This window comes from Salmo salar, chromosome 25 (assembly GCF_965601325.2).
Source record: "Salmo salar chromosome 25, fSalSal1, whole genome shotgun sequence".
NCBI lineage: Eukaryota > Metazoa > Chordata > Actinopteri > Salmoniformes > Salmonidae > Salmo > Salmo salar.
The window spans coordinates 43,730,447-43,748,601 of NC_138315.1; the positions used below are offsets into that span (position 1 = coordinate 43,730,447).

An 18,155-nucleotide genomic window follows, 5' to 3' on the forward strand; every position below is an offset into this window, starting at 1 on the left:
CAGCCCCCCCAACCTCCATTCCCAAACATACTGCAGCCCCCCTATTCCCAAACACGCTGCAGCCCCCCCAACCTCCATTCCCAAACATGCTGCAGCCCCCCTTTTCCCAAACACGCTGCAGCCCCCCCAACCTCCATTCCCAAACATACTGCAGCCCCCCTATTCCCAAACATGCTGCAGCCCCCCTATTCCGAAACATGCTGCAGCCCCCCCCAACCTCCATTCCCAAACACACTGCAGCCCCCCACCCCTCCCCTCATTCCCAAACACGCTGCAGCCCCCACCCCTCCCCTCATTCCCAAACACGCTGCAGCCCCCCACCCCTCCCCTCATTCCCAAATACGCAGCAGAGTTAGCCTTTCTTCAGGCAAACGGCTTCTCCGATTTTAAGATGGAGGTCTCGATGTCAAGGCAGCCCCCCTTGCCATTCAAGTGTTCTGTGTTGCTGTCGATGCTGTAGCAGCCCTGGACATCGGTGATGGACGAGGCTGTGTATGAGGCGGACCGCATGGCATCCGAGTGGGTCAAGGTGCTCCCGAACTGCATACGGTACTGGTTCCAATGTCTCCTCAGAACCCCTTGCACCTGCCAAGACACAATGTGGACCATAAGATTCAGTACACAGAAAATACATGAATAAAATTAGCAATGATTTACTTTCATGATTGACTAAGAATGAATTAACCCTAATTGCAAGACCATCCATGAATCTTCATACAGTATTTGCCTAGCCATCTTCCAGTCATTTACAAGGACCATATTGACCCTTGTCCTCTCCATGTGTTTTGTGAAGCATGGCTGTCAAAGGAGGTAAAGGGTCAAGCAAACCAAATCCAAACCAAAATTACTACTTTGGTACAAAACCCTCTCCAGCACTGCTACCACTCTATGGACTGTCCCTTGACTGTCTCTGGATGCCTGCCGATGCTTTCATGATCTCTAGTCTGGAAGAATCCTCTCCAGAGGCTCACACGCTCCCATGCAATGCTCTGGAAGGTCAACGTCCCAAGATACATCCCCAGGTCAACTCCCGGGGAGGGTTTGCAAAGAGGAAGTGTCCTAACCTCGGCTTATACACACAGAGGGCTGAGGACAAGGAGATACAGGGGGAGGAGAGGGTTGCAAAATTCCTGAAACAGTCCCAAAATGCCCAGTGAATAGGCTGGCAAGGGAATCATCCAACCTAGAATTCTTTATCTGGGATTTCAGAAAACCTGATGGACATGATTGCGGGTAAGAAACGTACCTCTCCATTGAAGAAGCAGAAGATGGTGGCGACCAGCAGCCCCTGAAAAAAAATGTGTAGCCCAGTCAGGTGATAAATGCATCATCACTTCCTGAGGAGAATGTCTCAAGTTCTCAAACAACAAAAAACTGTTGAGGCATGGGGCAGAATGCTGATTTTGCTACTTTCATGCATTTTGGCAGCAGGTCTTTTGAGGAGCATGTAAAACAAGTGCGAGAGACAGAGAGAGAGCAAAAGAGAGAGACAAAGAGAGAAAGAGAGAGAGAGAAAGAGAGAGACAGAGACAGCGAGAGACAGAGACAGACAGAGACAGAGCGTGACAGAGAGAGACAGAGAGAGAGAGACAGAGAGACAAAGACGTTGTGTTGTATGATTTATTGAGCTGATTCAGCCTGGCCCCAGAACGCTCCAACTGCACCTCCCCATCATAAGCTGCAGCATTCAACCCTCCCCTCCCAGGCAGTGACTTATGTTTTCCTTCCTGCCAGTCTTCCACAGGCCATGGGATAAAGATGCAGGAGCTAAAAGGCGTCGACCTGGTCTTCATAAATACTCACAAGCCAATAATAGGGAACACAGTGAGAGACGGCGGCTTCAGATTAATGTGTTTGATGCGCTTATAGACAGTAACTCTGGACAAGAACATCTGCCAAATGACTACGAACAACACACATATCCAATGCCATCAGAAAGTATTCACACCCCTTGACTTTTTCCACATTTTGTTGTGTTACATCCTGAATGAAAAGTGAAACGTCTTAAGTCAATAGATATTCAACCCATTTGTTATAGAAAGCCAAAATAAATTCAGGAGTAAAAATGTCCCTAACAAGTCACATAATAAGTTACATGGACTCTGTGTTCAATAAGTGTTTAACATGATTTTTGAGTAGCTATCTCATCTTTCAACTCCACACATACAATTATCTGAAAGTTCCATCAGTCGAGCAGTGAATTTCAAACACAGATTTTACCACAAAAACCATGGAGGTTTTCCAAAGCCTCGCAAAGAAGACCACCTATTGGTAGATGAGTCAAAATAAAAAAGCAGACATTGAATATCCCTTTGAGCATGGTGAAGTTACTAATTACACATTGGAGGGTGTATCGATACAACCAGTCACTGCAAAGATACAGGCGTCCTTCCTAACTCAGTTGCCGGAGAGGAAGGAAACAGCTCAGGGATTTCACAATGAGGTCAATGATGACTTTAAAAAAGTTACAGCATTTAATGGCTGTGAGGAAACTGAGGATAGATCAACAACATTGTAGGTACTCCACAATACTGACAGAGTGTAAAGAAGGAAGCCTGTACATAATAAAACTATTACAAAACATGCATCCTGTTTGTAATAAGGCAGTAAACAAAAACTGCAAAAAAATGTGGCAAAGGAATGAACTTGATTTCCAGAATACAAAGCGTTATGATTAATCACTTTGTCATTATGGGGTAGATGGGTAAAAAAATATATACACTATACGACCAAAAGTATGTGGACACCTGGTCGTCGAACATCTCATTCCAAAATCATGAGCATTAATATGCCGTTGGTCCCCCCTTTGCTGCTATAACAGCCTCTAGTCTTTTGGTATGGCTTTCCACTAGATGTTGGAACATTGCTGCGGGGACTTGCTTCCATTCAGCCACAAGAGCATTAATGAGGTCAGGCCTGATGTTGGATGATTAGGCCTGGCTCGCAGTCAGTGTTCCAATTCATCCCAAAGATGTTCGATGGGGTTGAGGTCAGGACTCTGTGCAGTCCATTCAAGTTATTCCACACCAATCTCAACAAACCATTTCTGTATGGACCTCGCTTTGTGCACGGGGGCATTGTCACGCTGAAACAGGAAAGGGCCTTCCCCAAACTGTTGCCACAATGTTGGAAGCACAGAATCGTCTACAATGTAATTGTAAGCTGTAGCATTAAGATTTCTCTTCAATGGAACTAAGGGGCCTAGCCCAAACCATGAAAAACAGCCACCAAACTTTACAATTGGCACTATGCATTGGGGCAGGTTGCGTTCTCCTGGCATCCGTCAAACCCAGATTCGTCCATTGGACTGTCAGATGGTGAAGCGTGATTGATCACTCCAGAGAACGCGTTTCCACTGCTCCAGAATCCAATGGCGGCAAGCTTCACACAACTCCAGCCGACGCATGGCATTGCACACGGTTATCTTAGGCTTGTTTGCGGCTGCTCGGCCATGGAAACTCATTTCATGAAGCTCCCAAAAAACAGTTATTTTGCTGACATTGTTTCTCGAGGCAGTTTGGAACTCGGTAGTGAGTGTTACAACCGAGGGCAGATGATTTTCACACGCTACGCGCTTAAGCACTTGGTGGTCCCATTCTGTGAGCTTGTGTGGCCTACCATGTCACAGCTGAGCCGTTGTTGCTCCTAGATGTTTCCATTTCACAATAACAGTACTTACAGTTGACCGGGGCAGCTCTAGCAGGGAAGACATTTGAAGAACTGACTTGTTGGAAAGGTGGCATCCTATGACGGTGCCACAATGTGTCACTGAGCTCTACAGTAAGGCCATTCTACTTCCAATTTTTGTCTATGGAGATTGCATGGTTGTGTGCTTGACTTTATACACCTGTCAGCAACGGGTGTGGCTGAAATAGCTGAATCCACTAATTTGAAGGGATGTCCACATACCTTTGTTTATATAGTGTATATATTTAATCACTTTTGAATTCAGGCTGTAACAACAACATGTGGAATAAGTCAAGGGGTATGAATACTTTCTGAAGGCATTTTACATAGAAATGAATTCTAACCTCGGTTGGAAAGATGGAAGATATATTACTGTAAGCCTAGAAATGTATCATTTCACTGAGCTGGGGTAACTAGCAGAGAATACATAGTCTTACCTGATAATGCATTAAGATGTTCATGATGTAGTCGTAGATCTCAGAGGAGACCCGTTCCTCTGGTTTGTAGGGCAACAGGACGTACTGGATGCCCAGGAGAGGTACAAGAATCAGGGTGGCGCGCACGGCCTTCATGTAGAGGCTGGACTCAGCCTGGTGGGTCACCTTCAACTTGGTGATCAGGACACGCACAATGTTCAACAGGAAGAACAGGTTCACCTTGAAAGAGAAGGAGAGAGAAAACTGACAAATTAGTCAGAATAATATTAGCAGTCTAGAGGACATGCTTATCCAAAGGACCCGGAATCACCATACAGGAAAAATATAAGACATACTGTTCAGGACTGTTAGCAACAGTGTGTTCACTTCTTGATGTTGGAAAATTGTGAATTATGGGTAATTCTTAAGTTTCTGAATCACTGATGTCGAGAGTGGATTCACATAATCACCATTACAATTCTCGTATTGACCAAACAAGGAGAAAACATAAAATCAAATCAAATGTATTTTTTAAGACATTTTTTACATTAGCAGATGTGCTTTTACAGAAACCCAGCTTTAAACCCCAAACAGCAAGCAATGCAGATGTAGAAGCACTGTGACTAGGAAAAACTCCCTAGAAAGTCAGGAACCTAGGAAGAATTCTAGAGAGGAACCAGGCTCTGAGGGGTGGCCAGTCCTCTTTTGGCTGTGCTGGGTAGAGATTATAAGAATACATGGCAATTATTAAGGCCAGATCGTTCTTCATAGATGACCAACAGGGTCAAATAAAAATCACAGTGGTTGTAGAGGGTGCAACAGGTCAGCACCTCAGGAGTAAATGTTAGTTGGCTTTTCATAGCTGAGTATTCCGAGGTCGAGACAGAAGGTGCGGTAGGTAGGTAGAGAGAGAGAGAGAGAGAGAGAGAGAGAGAGAGAGAGAGAGAGAGAGACGAAAACAGCAGGTCCGGGGCAAGGTAGCACGTCCGGTGAACAGGTCAGTGTTCCATAGCTGCAGGCAGAACAGTTGAAACTGGAGTAGCAGCACGACAAGGTAGCACATCATGCAGAAGTCCTCAAAATAAAGAAACACCAGCACACCTGATAAGACGATGCAGCTGTGTACCAGATTGGACCCACAGATAATAATTGCAAAGCACAAGAGGATGCTTGATTTGCCGGTTTCCTTTGAAGGGTGACCAGTGACATGTTGTTCTGCCAAATGACTCATGGGCGGGTCAGTCCACAGAGGGACCAACCGTTGAGGCCAAACTGCAGGTAAATTAAAGGGATAGTTCTGTGAAATTATTACGTAGATATTACTTGGCCAATTTAACAATACTAAACTGTGAACTTCAGTCTCTCCTTGTCCATAGGCTGCTTTCAATGTAAGGAAACTAAATATGTAATTTCCCTGAACTATCCCTTTAAAATTAAAACAACATTCTGGTACACTGCACCCCCTTTTTATCCAAGATTGCACTCAACAGTCGCCAGAATCTAGTTTTTCATTTGCATGAACCTAACTGTATTACAGACTTACCAACAGAGCAGCGCAGATGGGCCCATGGATGATGTAGAGGAGTGAAGTGTTGGAGCTTATCCAACAACTGTAGGAGGGAGAGAGACGAATCAGGCATTCAGGGTCTGCCACCTTCTTTTATTGTTGAAATTCAATTTAAAAGGAGATGCTTACAAGAAAAATATGAATAAAACATTTAATTGAAAGCACTAGAAGGCAATCGATACAGGGTAGGGAATACTGGTAGCTGTCATAGAAACTAATGACAAGAAATTGGCATTGTGCTGTATAAATAGCTTGTAGTTTAAGGAATGATCAATAAACAATTAAGGGAAAAAGCATTGAAAGTAACTCACTTGTCATTGTAGTAGTAAGTGCGAGCGATCGCATGTATAGATGCTGGAATTAGAGGAAAGCCTGAAAAACAACAACAGACATCCTTTGTTAGTGACAAACAATGCTACTTCCATGAAATAACATCAAACTTCATATCCTATAAGGGATAGGATGTTATCCCCAAAATCTACCCCACCCGTGGAGATAGTACCACATCCCCGAAAAACCTACCCCAGCCGAGGAGATAGTACCACATCCCCGAAAAACCTACCCCAGCCGAGGAGATAGTACCACATCCCCGAAAAACCTACCCCAGCCGAGGAGATAGTACAACATCCCCGAAAAACCTACCCCAGCCGAGGAGATAGTACAACATCCCCGAAAAACCTACCCCAGCCGAGGAGATAGTACCACATCCCCGAAAAACCTACCCCAGCCGAGGAGATAGTACAACATCCCCGAAAAACCTACCCCAGCCGAGGAGATAGTACCACATCAAGTGCTGTTTCTCAGCGAACACGGCAACAACGATGAGGGTGTGCAGGTATATCCCTTCACAGAGCATCCAGAAGTAGTTGCAGCCAAACAGATAAAGATGGATGAACACGGACACTTTACAGCTTGTCTAGAAAAAAGAACATGGGGTGAAATTTAGGGCAGGCCTCACGATATATACGACATCATTACCATATTTAGGTGCCGATACCATATCTATTGAGATTCTCACGATTCTATGTGTATTGCGATTCGATACTGTGATTTTATTGTGAGTTAGTGTTCTTAACATATTGCTCATAAAGTCTGATGCAGAGAGACAAGCGAGAGCATGAGAAAATGAGTTTTGATCAGTCATGGAAATAAAAGTGCTGAAAACACTCTGGCTTACGATTTAAAAAGAAGATGGAGAACAAACTATAGTATAAAAAATTGCTGAGTTTTGACACAGGTACAGCTGACTGGCGCTAGCTAACGCTACCTAGCGAACGCAAAAATAAGTACTATCAATTTGGATCCACGTCATGTAGTTTTTCTGGGCTAAATATCTATAAATGAATATCTATAAATGCGGCAGCAAATTAACAGTGTGTGTCCTACCGTTACATTGGTGTTTGGCTGTATGATGTACATTACATATTTTAATATAGATATACAATTATTTATATACAAACACATGTTATCTACCACCCGCCCACCCGCCCACCCGCCCACCCACCTACCTACCCACCTACCTACCTACCCACCCACCCACCCACCCATCCATCCATCCATCCATCCACCCACCCACCCATAAACTCACAGGGTTTCTTTGTACCAGCTCCTGGTTATTCGCCACAGCGGTCAACCAGATGATGGTGATGACCGAGTTCAAAACGAAGGAGAAGAAGAGGTTTTTGTGTAGAGTGACCCTTTGGCAACACAAACTCCTACACGAAAGGGGAAAAGGAGTAGACGTGGCCATTGTGGAGATAAAAACAGAAACACAAGGTGAAAAGGAGTAGACGTGGCCATTATGGAGATAAAAACAGAAACACAAGGTGAAAAGGAGTAGACGTTGTCATTATGGAGATAAAAACAGAAACACAAGGTGAAAAGGAGTAGACGTTGTCATTATGGAGATAAAAACAGAAACACAAGGTGAAAAGGAGTAGACGTTGTCATTATGGAGATAAAAACAGAAACACAAGGTGAAAAGGAGTAGACGTGGCCATTATGGAGATAAAAACAGAAACACAAGGTGAAAAGGAGTAGACGTTGTCATTGTGGAGATAAAAACAGAAACACAAGGTGAAAAGGAGTAGACGTTGTCATTGTGGAGATAAAAACAGAAACACAAGGTGAAAAGGAGTAGACGCTGTCATTGTGGAGTTAAAAACAGAAACACAAGGTGAAAAGGAGTAGACGTTGTCATTGTGGAGTTAAAAACAGAAACACAAGGTGAAAAGTTATTTGTATCAGCTATCTGTGAATAAAAACAGACCGAGGAACAAAGCCTTTGAGTATTTAATTATTTATATTGTTTGGTTAATTTATACTCACTTGAAATTGAAAAATATTCCCAGGGAAATGAATAGGGATATCAGTGACAAGCCGTGGCCAATGAGAGCCAAGTAGAATAAATTCATGGCAGTCTGGAAGAGAGTAGACACGATAAGCCTTATATTATCCTAGCATGTGTTAGCCTGGCTAACACCCTATTTCACTACATAATGCACTCAATAATCAATGTAAAATGCCCTTGTTAGTTATAGTCAAATAGCCCTGATAATCACAGAGCAGAGAGCTCAAAGCCTTAGTCAAATACTATCTCCACATGTCTTTTTCAAATGCTTTATGTCCATTCAATCAAAATAGCAATCTGCAAGTTTCTCTAGGAGAGCAAAATAACATTCCTCACATGCAGCAAGCAATTGTTTTTGAATTACTAGAACATGCATTTGATATTCTTTTGACTTTGCACTGTAAAATATTGTCTAATTGAGAAGATGAATAAAAATGTTTCAGACAGTGACGTACCATTCTGCCTTCCTTAGTGTGCTCATTGCATCGTGTGTAGTTAGTCCACGTTCGGTTGCTGTCGGGATGCAGAAACCAGTGTCCGTTCTCACTGCAGATTTTTGTCACCATTTCTGTAGAGCATTACATCAAAATGTAGGAGATGAAACTCTAACCACATCAGATACAGGCTTCAAAATGCAGAGATCTGAAGTTCATCTTCAAAACATGTCCTTTTTCAGAAAATGTAATCTTTCCTCGCAGTAATATAATTTGCAAGTTCTTTTAAAGCAACATAGTTTCTGAAGCCTCTGCGACTTAGTTTCTGAAGCCTCTGGGACTTGAATTAAATGAAAAGTAAATGGAAAAAGAAAAAATAAAGGAATTTGATAAAAAAGGATGGGACTACCCCTCAAAATGACCAAACTAGCCTGGAAGGAGGAAGGATTGCTGTGTCTGCCTCAAACCCAGTGTTTCTCAATATTGATCCTGGAGGATCCACTGTATGTTGGATTTCACTACCAATGATATCACCCCATTAGACTAGGGGTGTAGAACTCCAGTCCTTTTATTCCAGCCCAGCACTAATACACCAGATGAAACTGGTTGTGGTCCCGACTGATGAATATGATTAGGATTATTTGAAACAGATGTGTTAGTGCTGGGCTAGAACAAAACCTGTGGTTTATTTATATCTGCTTGGTTCGAGGGAACCAATGAACTGGAATACCTTGAATCTGCTATTTTAGAATTATTCCAAGACAGAACATAACACGTGAAGTAGCTGTAATGATTCAATGTTACATTTTTTTTACATTTAATTCAGCAGTTTTTATGGGAGTTACAGGTTGAAATGAAAACCTGCATAAAAGGTGGGTCCCCACTCCCCAGGAACTTTAGCCCATGTCAGTGGGCACTTGGTGGACTTTCAGGGGGCTCACCTGAGGGGTCAAAGTCCTGGAAGTAGTCAGGGCAGTGCTGCTCTGAAGTGAAGCCTGCCTCTGTGTCGTCCCAGCACAGCCACCCATCCCAGGTCCGGTTACACACTGGCCCTGCAGCATAGAAACCATCAGAGTTCAAATAAAGCACATGTTCACATAAAGCAGGAGCGGTGAGAGGTCACTGACACTGTCTGCTACAAGAATCAACAGGTCACGTCAATCAATACGCAGTTGAAATCAATATGTGATATAAGTAAGCATTTTGTTTGTTGACATCACACTCAGTAGTTATTAGAGACACCTGCTGATAAATTGTGTTGCTAATGCTAACGTCTTTATTTATTATTGCCTACAAATCAGGTTAAATACATTACAATTCTGCTAATGCTCCTAATTGTATGGTGGAAATGAGACATTACTGTGGATAACCTAGATATTAAAACATCCCACATCCCATATAACTGCTTCCTGGCTCTGTCTTCCATTCACCATAACAACAATTTTAGGAAAAGAAATTGAATGGGAAAGGAATTTTTTAAAGAAATATCAGCCAGGATGTGTTTTTACTCCTGCTTCTCTCACTATGTTAAATATCAGCCAGGATGTGTTTTTAACCCTGCTTCTCTCACTGTGTTAAATATAAGCCAGGATGTGTTTCTACCCCTGCTTCTCTCACTATGTTAAATATCAGCCAGGATGTGTTTTTAACCCTGCTTCTCTCACTGTGTTAAACATAAGCCAGGATGTGTTTCTACCCCTGCATCTCTCACTATGTTAAATATCAGCCAAGATGTGTTTCTACCCCTGCCTCTCTCACTATGTTAAATATAAGCCAGGATGTGTTTCTACCCTTGCCTCTCTCACTATGTACTTTGTATCTCTTTCATTTAGTAGTCAGTTGTTTCAGACCTTGTTTTTGACAACAGGGGTGGGATGTGTGTTTTAAAGCTTTGGATTGAAATTGACAATCCCCTGGCATGTGTTGACAATAATGCTTGACATAACTGAAGAGCTAGAAGTTGTTTTTGAAGGGGAAAGTTATTTTGGAAAACATTTCCCTGACAAAGATTGGTAACTATAGTGAAGGAAATGTGTCCTACCTCCCTACCCTGGCACCACCCACACAAACACATTATTAAATACTGTACATATTGTAACACAACAGTTAAAAGCATTATTTGGCTAACGAGTGGCACAGCGGTCTAAGGCACTGCATCTCAGTGCTTGAAGCATCACTACAGACCCTGGTTTGAATCCAGGCTGTATCACAACCGGCTGTGATTGGGAGTCCCGTAGGGCGGCGCACAACTGGTTCAGCGTCGTCTGGGTTTGGCCGGTGAAGGCCGTCATTGTAAATAAGAATTTGTCCTTAAGTGACTTGCCTAGTTTAATTTAAAATATTTATATATATATATATATATATATATATATATATATATATATATATATATATATATATATATATATATATATATAAATAAAAATAAAAGAAAGGTGGCAAATGCACTTTTCCAAATATCTCCAAATGTTTTGGTTCGATAAGTCAGATAAATCAGGATTCTGTTTAAAGTCTTTAAAAAGCTGTGGTATTACACCTGTAGCGTTCCCCTAACGTTAAGTATGACTGAACATAGCTAACACTTTACGTCTGTTCTGTCAGATGCTCCCTCTCTCTCCTGAAGCCTAGCCTCCTGCTGCTCCTCCTCCTCACTACTCCTCTCCTCACGCACTTACAACCACCACTCTGGCAGACACCGTAGAGCCACACCTTCCTGTGTGATTGGATTTCTTATTAGCCCAGACGCCAAGCGAACACCTCCTAGCTGATTGCCGGTGTGACTGCAATGCTAATCAGACACAACGCTAGTGGATTTCCATCCAAATGAGAGGCTTACAGCACCTTGTGTAAATTACACCACAGCATCACTGATATATTGGCATTCCTCTCAGTCCCTCAGTCCCTCAGGCTGGCTTAAGATGCACTGTCTCCTCACCTGCCGACTGGTTAACGTTAATGGTCTGGATACTAAAAGGCTGGTGGGATTATCACACCTTACTCATTGACTACACAAAACAGATTATTTTTTTCTTCTTCTCCCTATCAAAGAGCTCCTCGTTGGACATCAGGTGCTCAACTCGAGGGCTTATGTAACATGGTTCGATCCCACTTAGGATTCAAACTCATGCATGAGCACAAGCACTCAGTAATCAAGTCATCGTACATAATGGGCTGAAGATGTAGCCAATAACCATGTTTTTTTTTTGGCGTTAGGCAAATATTTTTTTAATGTCAATGTACAGTATGTAGCAACCTAATTTTGCTAAAAGACAACTTTCTGATGCTCACCCCCCCCCCCCCTGAACACCCCAAACACACATAATAATTCACCATGACCAACTATGCCAATGACAGAGGTGCCTGAAAGCAGGTCATTTCTGTTGTTTTTTTTACCTATTTTGTTGTGGTCGTTATCCTTCATGATTTTCTGGTAGCACTCAAACTGGGCTGTCACAATCTTGTTCCTGGTTACTCCTATATCGTGGTAGACATTCAGCTGTAGGTGCTGCTGGGTACTGTTCACCTCTGGGCTAGCCGCAACTAAGATCTGCAAGGAGAACCCATCACATCACATACCATACCATAACCCATACCATACCATAACAAACAGCATCACATCACATACCATACCATAACACATAGCATCACATAGCATACCATAACAAATAGCATCACATCACATACCATAACATAACACATAGCATCACATACCATACTGTAACATAGCATGGGGCTGCAGGTAGCCTAGTGGTTAGAGCGTTGGGCCAGTAACCGAAAGGTTGCTAGATTGAATCCCTGCGCTGACAAGGTAAAAATCTGTTTTTCTGCCACTGTTCTTAACTGACTTGCCTGGTTAAATAAAATACACTGCTTTTGTATTCAATGGCTTTTTTGCTGTCCTGACATTTTTGTTCTAGATCAGTCTGCCAGTGTCCTGACCTATATGTTATTATATTGACCACTTGCTAATCATACAGGCACCTTATTGATTACTCATCAATATAAACATTCATTCACCAAAGTTATTTAGGTTTCCCGCATAAAGAAATCACTAGAGCGAGAAAGGATACATACACCAATTAATGCTTCCAACCAACCATGGTGTTGTACTACTGAGCAGAGTAGGGATAGGGGGCAGTATTTTCACGTCCGGATAAAAAACGTACCCGATTTAATCTGGTTATTACTCCTGCCCAGAAACTAGAATATGCATATAATTAGTAGATTTGGATAGAAAACACCCTAAAGTATCTAAAACTGTTTGAATGGTGTCTGTGAGTATAACAGAACTCATATGGCAGGCCAAAACCTGAGAAGATTCTATATGGGAAGTGCTCTGTCTGACCATTTCTTGTCCTTCTATAGCCTCTTTATCGAAAATACAGTATCTCTGCTGTAACGTGACATTTTCTAAGGCTTTCATTGGCTCTAGGAAGGCGCCAGAACGTTGAATGATAGCTCTGCAGTCTCTGGGCGAAAAACAGCAGGGGTTTTGGTGAGTGGTCCTTCTGAGGACAATGACACTGGTGTGCGCATGCATGTGACAACTCCATGTTTTACTTTCAGTGTTTGAACGGATACAACGTCTCCCGGTTGGAATATTATCGCTATTTTACGAGAAAAATTGCATAGAAATAGATTTTAAACAGCGTTTGACATGCTTTGAAGTACGGTAATGGAATATTTTGAAATTCTTTGTCACGAAACGCGCCGGCGCGTCACCCTTCGGATAGTGACTTGAACGCACGAACAAAACAGAGCTATTTGGATATAACTATGGATTATTTGGAACCAAAACAACATTGGTTGTTGAAGTAGAAATCCTGGGAGTGCATTCTGACGAAGAACAGCAAAGGTAATCCAATTTTTCTTATAGTAAATCTGAGTTTGGTGAGTGCCAAACTTGGTGGGTGTCAAAATAGCTAGCCGTGATGGCCGGGCTATATACTCAAAATATTGCAAAATGTGCTTTCACCGAAAAGCTATTTTAAGATCGGACACCGCGATTGCATAAAGGAGTTCTGTATCTATAATTCTTAAAATAATTTTTATGTTTTTTGTCAACGTTTATCGTGAGTAATTTAGTAAATTCACCGGAAGATTTCGATGGGTATGCTAGTTCTGAACATCACATGCTAATGTAAAAAGCAGTTTTTTGATATAAATATGAACTTGATTGAACAAAACATGCATGTATTGTATAACATAATGTCCTAGGAGTGTCATCTGATGAAGATCATCAAAGGTTAGTGCTGCATTTAGCTGTGGTTTGGGTTTATGTGACATATATGCTTGCTTGGGAAATGGCTGTGTGATTATTTGTGTCTATGTACTCTCCTAACATAATTTAATGTTTTGCTTTCGCTGTAAAGCCTTTTTGAAATCGGACGACGTGGTTAGATAAAGGAGAGTCTTATCTTTCAAATGGTGTAAAATAGTCATATGTTCGAGAAATTGAAATTATAGCATTTTTAAGGTTTTTCGTATTTCGCGCCAGGCGCTACCATTGGATATTGGCAAGGCGTTCCGCTGTCCATAAGACATGGCACACATGTTATACAGTGTATGAATCCCCCCTCTGACACAGTAGACAATATAGTCCTGCACTTATGGGTGTGTGTGTGTGTGTGTGTGTGTGTGTCTGTGTGCATGTGTATGTGTGTGCATGTATGTGTGTGTATATGTATGTGTGTGTATATGTATGTATGTGTGTGTGTGTGTGTGTGTGTGTGTGTGTGTGTGTGTGTGTGTGTGTGTGTGTGTGTGTGTGTGTGTGTGTGTGTGTGTGACAGAGAGAGCGACAGATAGAGATACATAGTAAATAGAGAAAAAGAGAGGGTGAAGAAAGTAAACTCTTGCCTCAGTAGCAGTGCCCAGTAGGAGACAGATGACCATCCAAAAGTACCCAAAACAATCCATCTTCTTTTTTTGCATATCAAATGATCCACTCTTCTGGTTATTACTCCTTCTTTAATGACTATCGATCTGTTGAAAGGAAAAAAGGCCATTGAAACACAGACTCACATTGTCATTTACACCATTAACTGTTTCATAGTAAGAAGAGAGTTTGGACGGGGTTTCCCAGTAATTATTTTTTTTTGTATTAAAACAACAACATTGGATGTTCTAAGTCCACAAAAATGCTTAAAACACATTAGGAGACCCATTGTGAGGTCTGGAAAAATTGTAAAATTGTTGAATTCTGGGTGTAGTTACCCTTTAACTCAACTGGGCACCACCCAAAGACCGTTGTTTGGTCGGCTGAGTTTCTGTAGCATTCATCTGATTGCAGAGTTTGCATAACAAATAGCCACTGGGTCGATGCAAATAATCATGATATCATTCTAGCAGGAAGGCACAGGCTACTTTGTAGTTAACATTTAATTGAGAAGATTTTTGGGAATGCCTTTCCGTCTACCAGCAGACGGTAATCATTTGCAATAACGCTAATGTCTACAAAGTGACATACGCACGCACACACAACACACAAAACACACAGACAGGGACGGGAGGTAGTCTACTGTAAAATGCTGTTTTTGGATATAAATATGAACTTGATGGAACAAAAAATGCATGTATTGTATAACATAATGTCCTAGGAGTGTCATCTGATGGAGATTGACAAAAGTTAGTGCATAATTCAAGCTGGTTTCTGCTTTTGGTGACGCCTGACCTTGAATTGAAAATGGATGTTTGTACTTTTGTGGCTATGTACTGTCCTAACATAATCTAACTTTATGCTTTTGCCGTAAAGCCTCTTTGAAAATCGAACAATGTGGTTAGATTAAGGAGATGTTTATCATTTAAATTGTGTAAAATAGTTGATTGTTTGAGAAATTGAAATTATTAGATTTTTGATGTTTTGAATTTCCAGCCTTGTTAGCAATCCCGGCTCGGGGTTCATTGCTAACCTGTAGCCCCAACAGGTTTTAAGAGAGTTGGGCCAGTATTCGAAAGGTCACTGGTTCGAATCCCCGAGCCAGCAAGATGGAAAAAATCTGCCGTTCTGCCATTGAGCAAGGCAGTTAACCGCCAACAAGTCATCCCCGGGCATGGATGTTGATTAAGGCAGCTCCCTGCACCTCTCTGATTCAGAGGGGTTGGGTTAAATGTGAAAGACACATTTCAGTTGAATGCATTCAGTGGTGTAAAGGGGTATCCCCCTTTCCTGTGCCGTTGCAGGAAAATATGATTTCCTACTAAGTTCAATAGATTGATGAATTCTATCCTATTTCTCTCTCTGGTTCTTTCCCTCAGCCCATAACTCTATCCTGTTTCTCTCTCTGGTTATCTCTATCCTGTTTCTCTATCTGGTTAAAAGGGCTTCCATTTAACATGAACATCACAACAATCAACACCATTACATTTCCATCCCTCCTTCATCACTTGTTCCCTCCAATATAAACACATACACCAGTGGCGGTCGGTGCCGTTGTATTCCTTCCCGCATCTATGCACACGCCTCTCACCTCTTCCCTTCGCTTGTGGACTTCAATGCACATCAGCTGTATGTGACCAGGCGAAAAAAACTTTTCAAGCCAAACAGCTACACGCTGCCTACATAGTTGTTAACATTATTAGCTAAAGTAACGTCATAATCAGCAAAGCTAATAGAACTAACACATTAGTAAACCCGAAACAATCATGCAGTAACGTTACAGTGTACAGTCATTAAGCAGTTACACCGGCGGGCCCCGGGGGCAATAAATTAGTCAAACCAAAAAGCTTGACTTGGAAGAGTTCCAGTGTTGTGTTGGATAGTCATAACCAGCTAGTTAACATAGCATCCCTCTGTTTGAACAGTGTGTTTCAGTAGGCTAAACTAGCTGGCTACATTTGCTAGTTAAGTAAGTGGAAAAAATAGACACACTCTCTTTCTCTCTCCATTTCTCTCTTGCTTCTCCTTCATTTTGTAAGAAATTAATTTGCTAAAACATTTTCACCTACTGTCTTTTTTGCTCTTTGAGTCAACTACTCACCACATTGTATGCACTGCAGTGTTAGCTAGCTGTAGCTTATGCTTTGACTGGTGGAGGCTCTGTTCATGCTGCAAGAGCTCGGATAGGTTGGATGACATTGTCAGGAAGTTGTCATAATTACTGTGTAAGTTTATGGAAGGGGGTGAGAACCATGAGCCTCCTAGGTATTGTATTGAAGTCAGTGTACCAAGAGGAGGACGGAAGCTAGCTGTCCTCCGGCTACACCATGGTGCTACCCTACAGAGTGTTGTTGAGGCTACTGTAGACCTTATTTGCAAAATAGTGTGTTTTAATCAATGATTTGGTGACATATGATTATATTTCGTATGGTTTTATCTAAAAAGGATAACTTTTTAAATGCTTTACAATTTAAATTTGCTCTCTACCTAAATCAAATGAACTCTCAAAGGAAGTGAGCGCTCTTGTCCCCCCTCCTCAGATTATTCCCAACCACAGACATCACATGGGCTCCGTAGTGCAGCTATGGGCTGTGCTGTGCCATCACCATTACTTAAATCAACAGAGCATGCATATGTACTCCAGTTCAGTTCTTATTGGACAGTTCTTATTGGCCTAGAGGATGTACAGAGGGCACTGGGGACAGTGAAGAAACACCTGATCTCTAATATGTTCAAACTTTATTGACTTGGAGGCATATTTCTGGTACATTTTCTCATCTTGGTGTAGTCCTGATGTATTTGTAAATAACTCACCACTGTGGCTGAAGACATACACTGAAAAAAGCATTTGCTAGTCCACACAATCTTTGAGGAAAGTCTTTATATTGCTCTCTTTGTATTTTGAAATTCACATAGAGTATTTGCATTAACATTACATTTTGAAATTCCCAATGCATACAGTTGACACAAGTCTTTGTCAGGTGCATCAGAACATCAGTCTCTTGGACATTATTGTATATGAATCACGATTTAGAAGCGTCGTCCTGACACTTTGGACAGGAAAGCTTACAGATTGTCCCTTTAACATGAGGATTGTGGAATTTGTCAGGAAAGAGCCACAGAAGACTATGCATTTAAAGCAGCATGGCAATGGTTTGAGGTTGCAGCACGGCTGGTGAATAGTTTAGAAGACACAATTCAAATGTGCACATGCCCCTCAAGTTGAACAAGTTTGCTTTTCAAAATCGAGGGAAGATGAGGGAATTTCATTTTTAGCCAAATGTGGTTGCCGTATTGGCCTAGATAAGACTACATTTCTGCACAAACGTCATTTAGCACACACTCTTATCCAGAGCAACTTACAGTAGTGAGTGCATAGGTTTTCATATTTGTTCATACTGGTCTAGCACTTACAAGCAATAATACAGCTGATTACCAAGACATGCAGACATGTTTGGAGAGTCAGAGTTCCGTATGATGCATCGGCTGAACATTGCCATCATTGCAGTAATGTTGCTATTTGGATAGCTGTTAGCCGGAACAGACATAACTATTGAAAAAGCAGTGAAGAGCATTCCTGACACACAAGCCTCAATTGTGTATACAACGGTTATAACAGAATATGTTAGCTAAATATGTATGTTTATGGAAGGGGAGCTGTGCTGCTTGACTGGATGGGTTAAGTGAACTGAAATCCACTTAATGGCCTAAAGGAGTAGGACATTTTTATCCTTCAAGTTGCATGGCTAATTCAATTAAACTGGAAGGCAATTGAGCCAGGAGAATAGGAAATACAGCTGAGAGAAAAACATTACTGTTTGTA

At 41.8% G+C, this 18,155-nt stretch overlaps 1 protein-coding gene across 1 annotated transcript in view; it reads right to left on the bottom strand.

Moving 5' to 3' along the window:
* Positions 1–307: 307 nt before the first annotated feature.
* The window catches only part of LOC106586829 (calcitonin gene-related peptide type 1 receptor), a 45,292-nt gene continuing 27,444 nt past the window's right edge, over positions 308–18,155 (bottom strand). Inside the window, exons 2-13 of the mRNA XM_014174533.3 lie at positions 14,314–14,439; positions 11,848–12,001; positions 9,396–9,506; positions 8,476–8,588; positions 7,999–8,090; positions 7,259–7,385; positions 6,433–6,586; positions 5,982–6,042; positions 5,647–5,713; positions 4,125–4,343; positions 1,247–1,288; positions 308–585 (exon numbers count right to left, since the gene is read on the bottom strand). Coding sequence (XP_014030008.1) covers positions 364–585; positions 1,247–1,288; positions 4,125–4,343; positions 5,647–5,713; positions 5,982–6,042; positions 6,433–6,586; positions 7,259–7,385; positions 7,999–8,090; positions 8,476–8,588; positions 9,396–9,506; positions 11,848–12,001; positions 14,314–14,388 — 1,437 coding nt within the window. The 5' untranslated portion in view covers positions 14,389–14,439 and the 3' untranslated portion in view covers positions 308–363. The remainder of the gene's footprint in view (positions 586–1,246; positions 1,289–4,124; positions 4,344–5,646; positions 5,714–5,981; positions 6,043–6,432; positions 6,587–7,258; positions 7,386–7,998; positions 8,091–8,475; positions 8,589–9,395; positions 9,507–11,847; positions 12,002–14,313; positions 14,440–18,155) is intronic.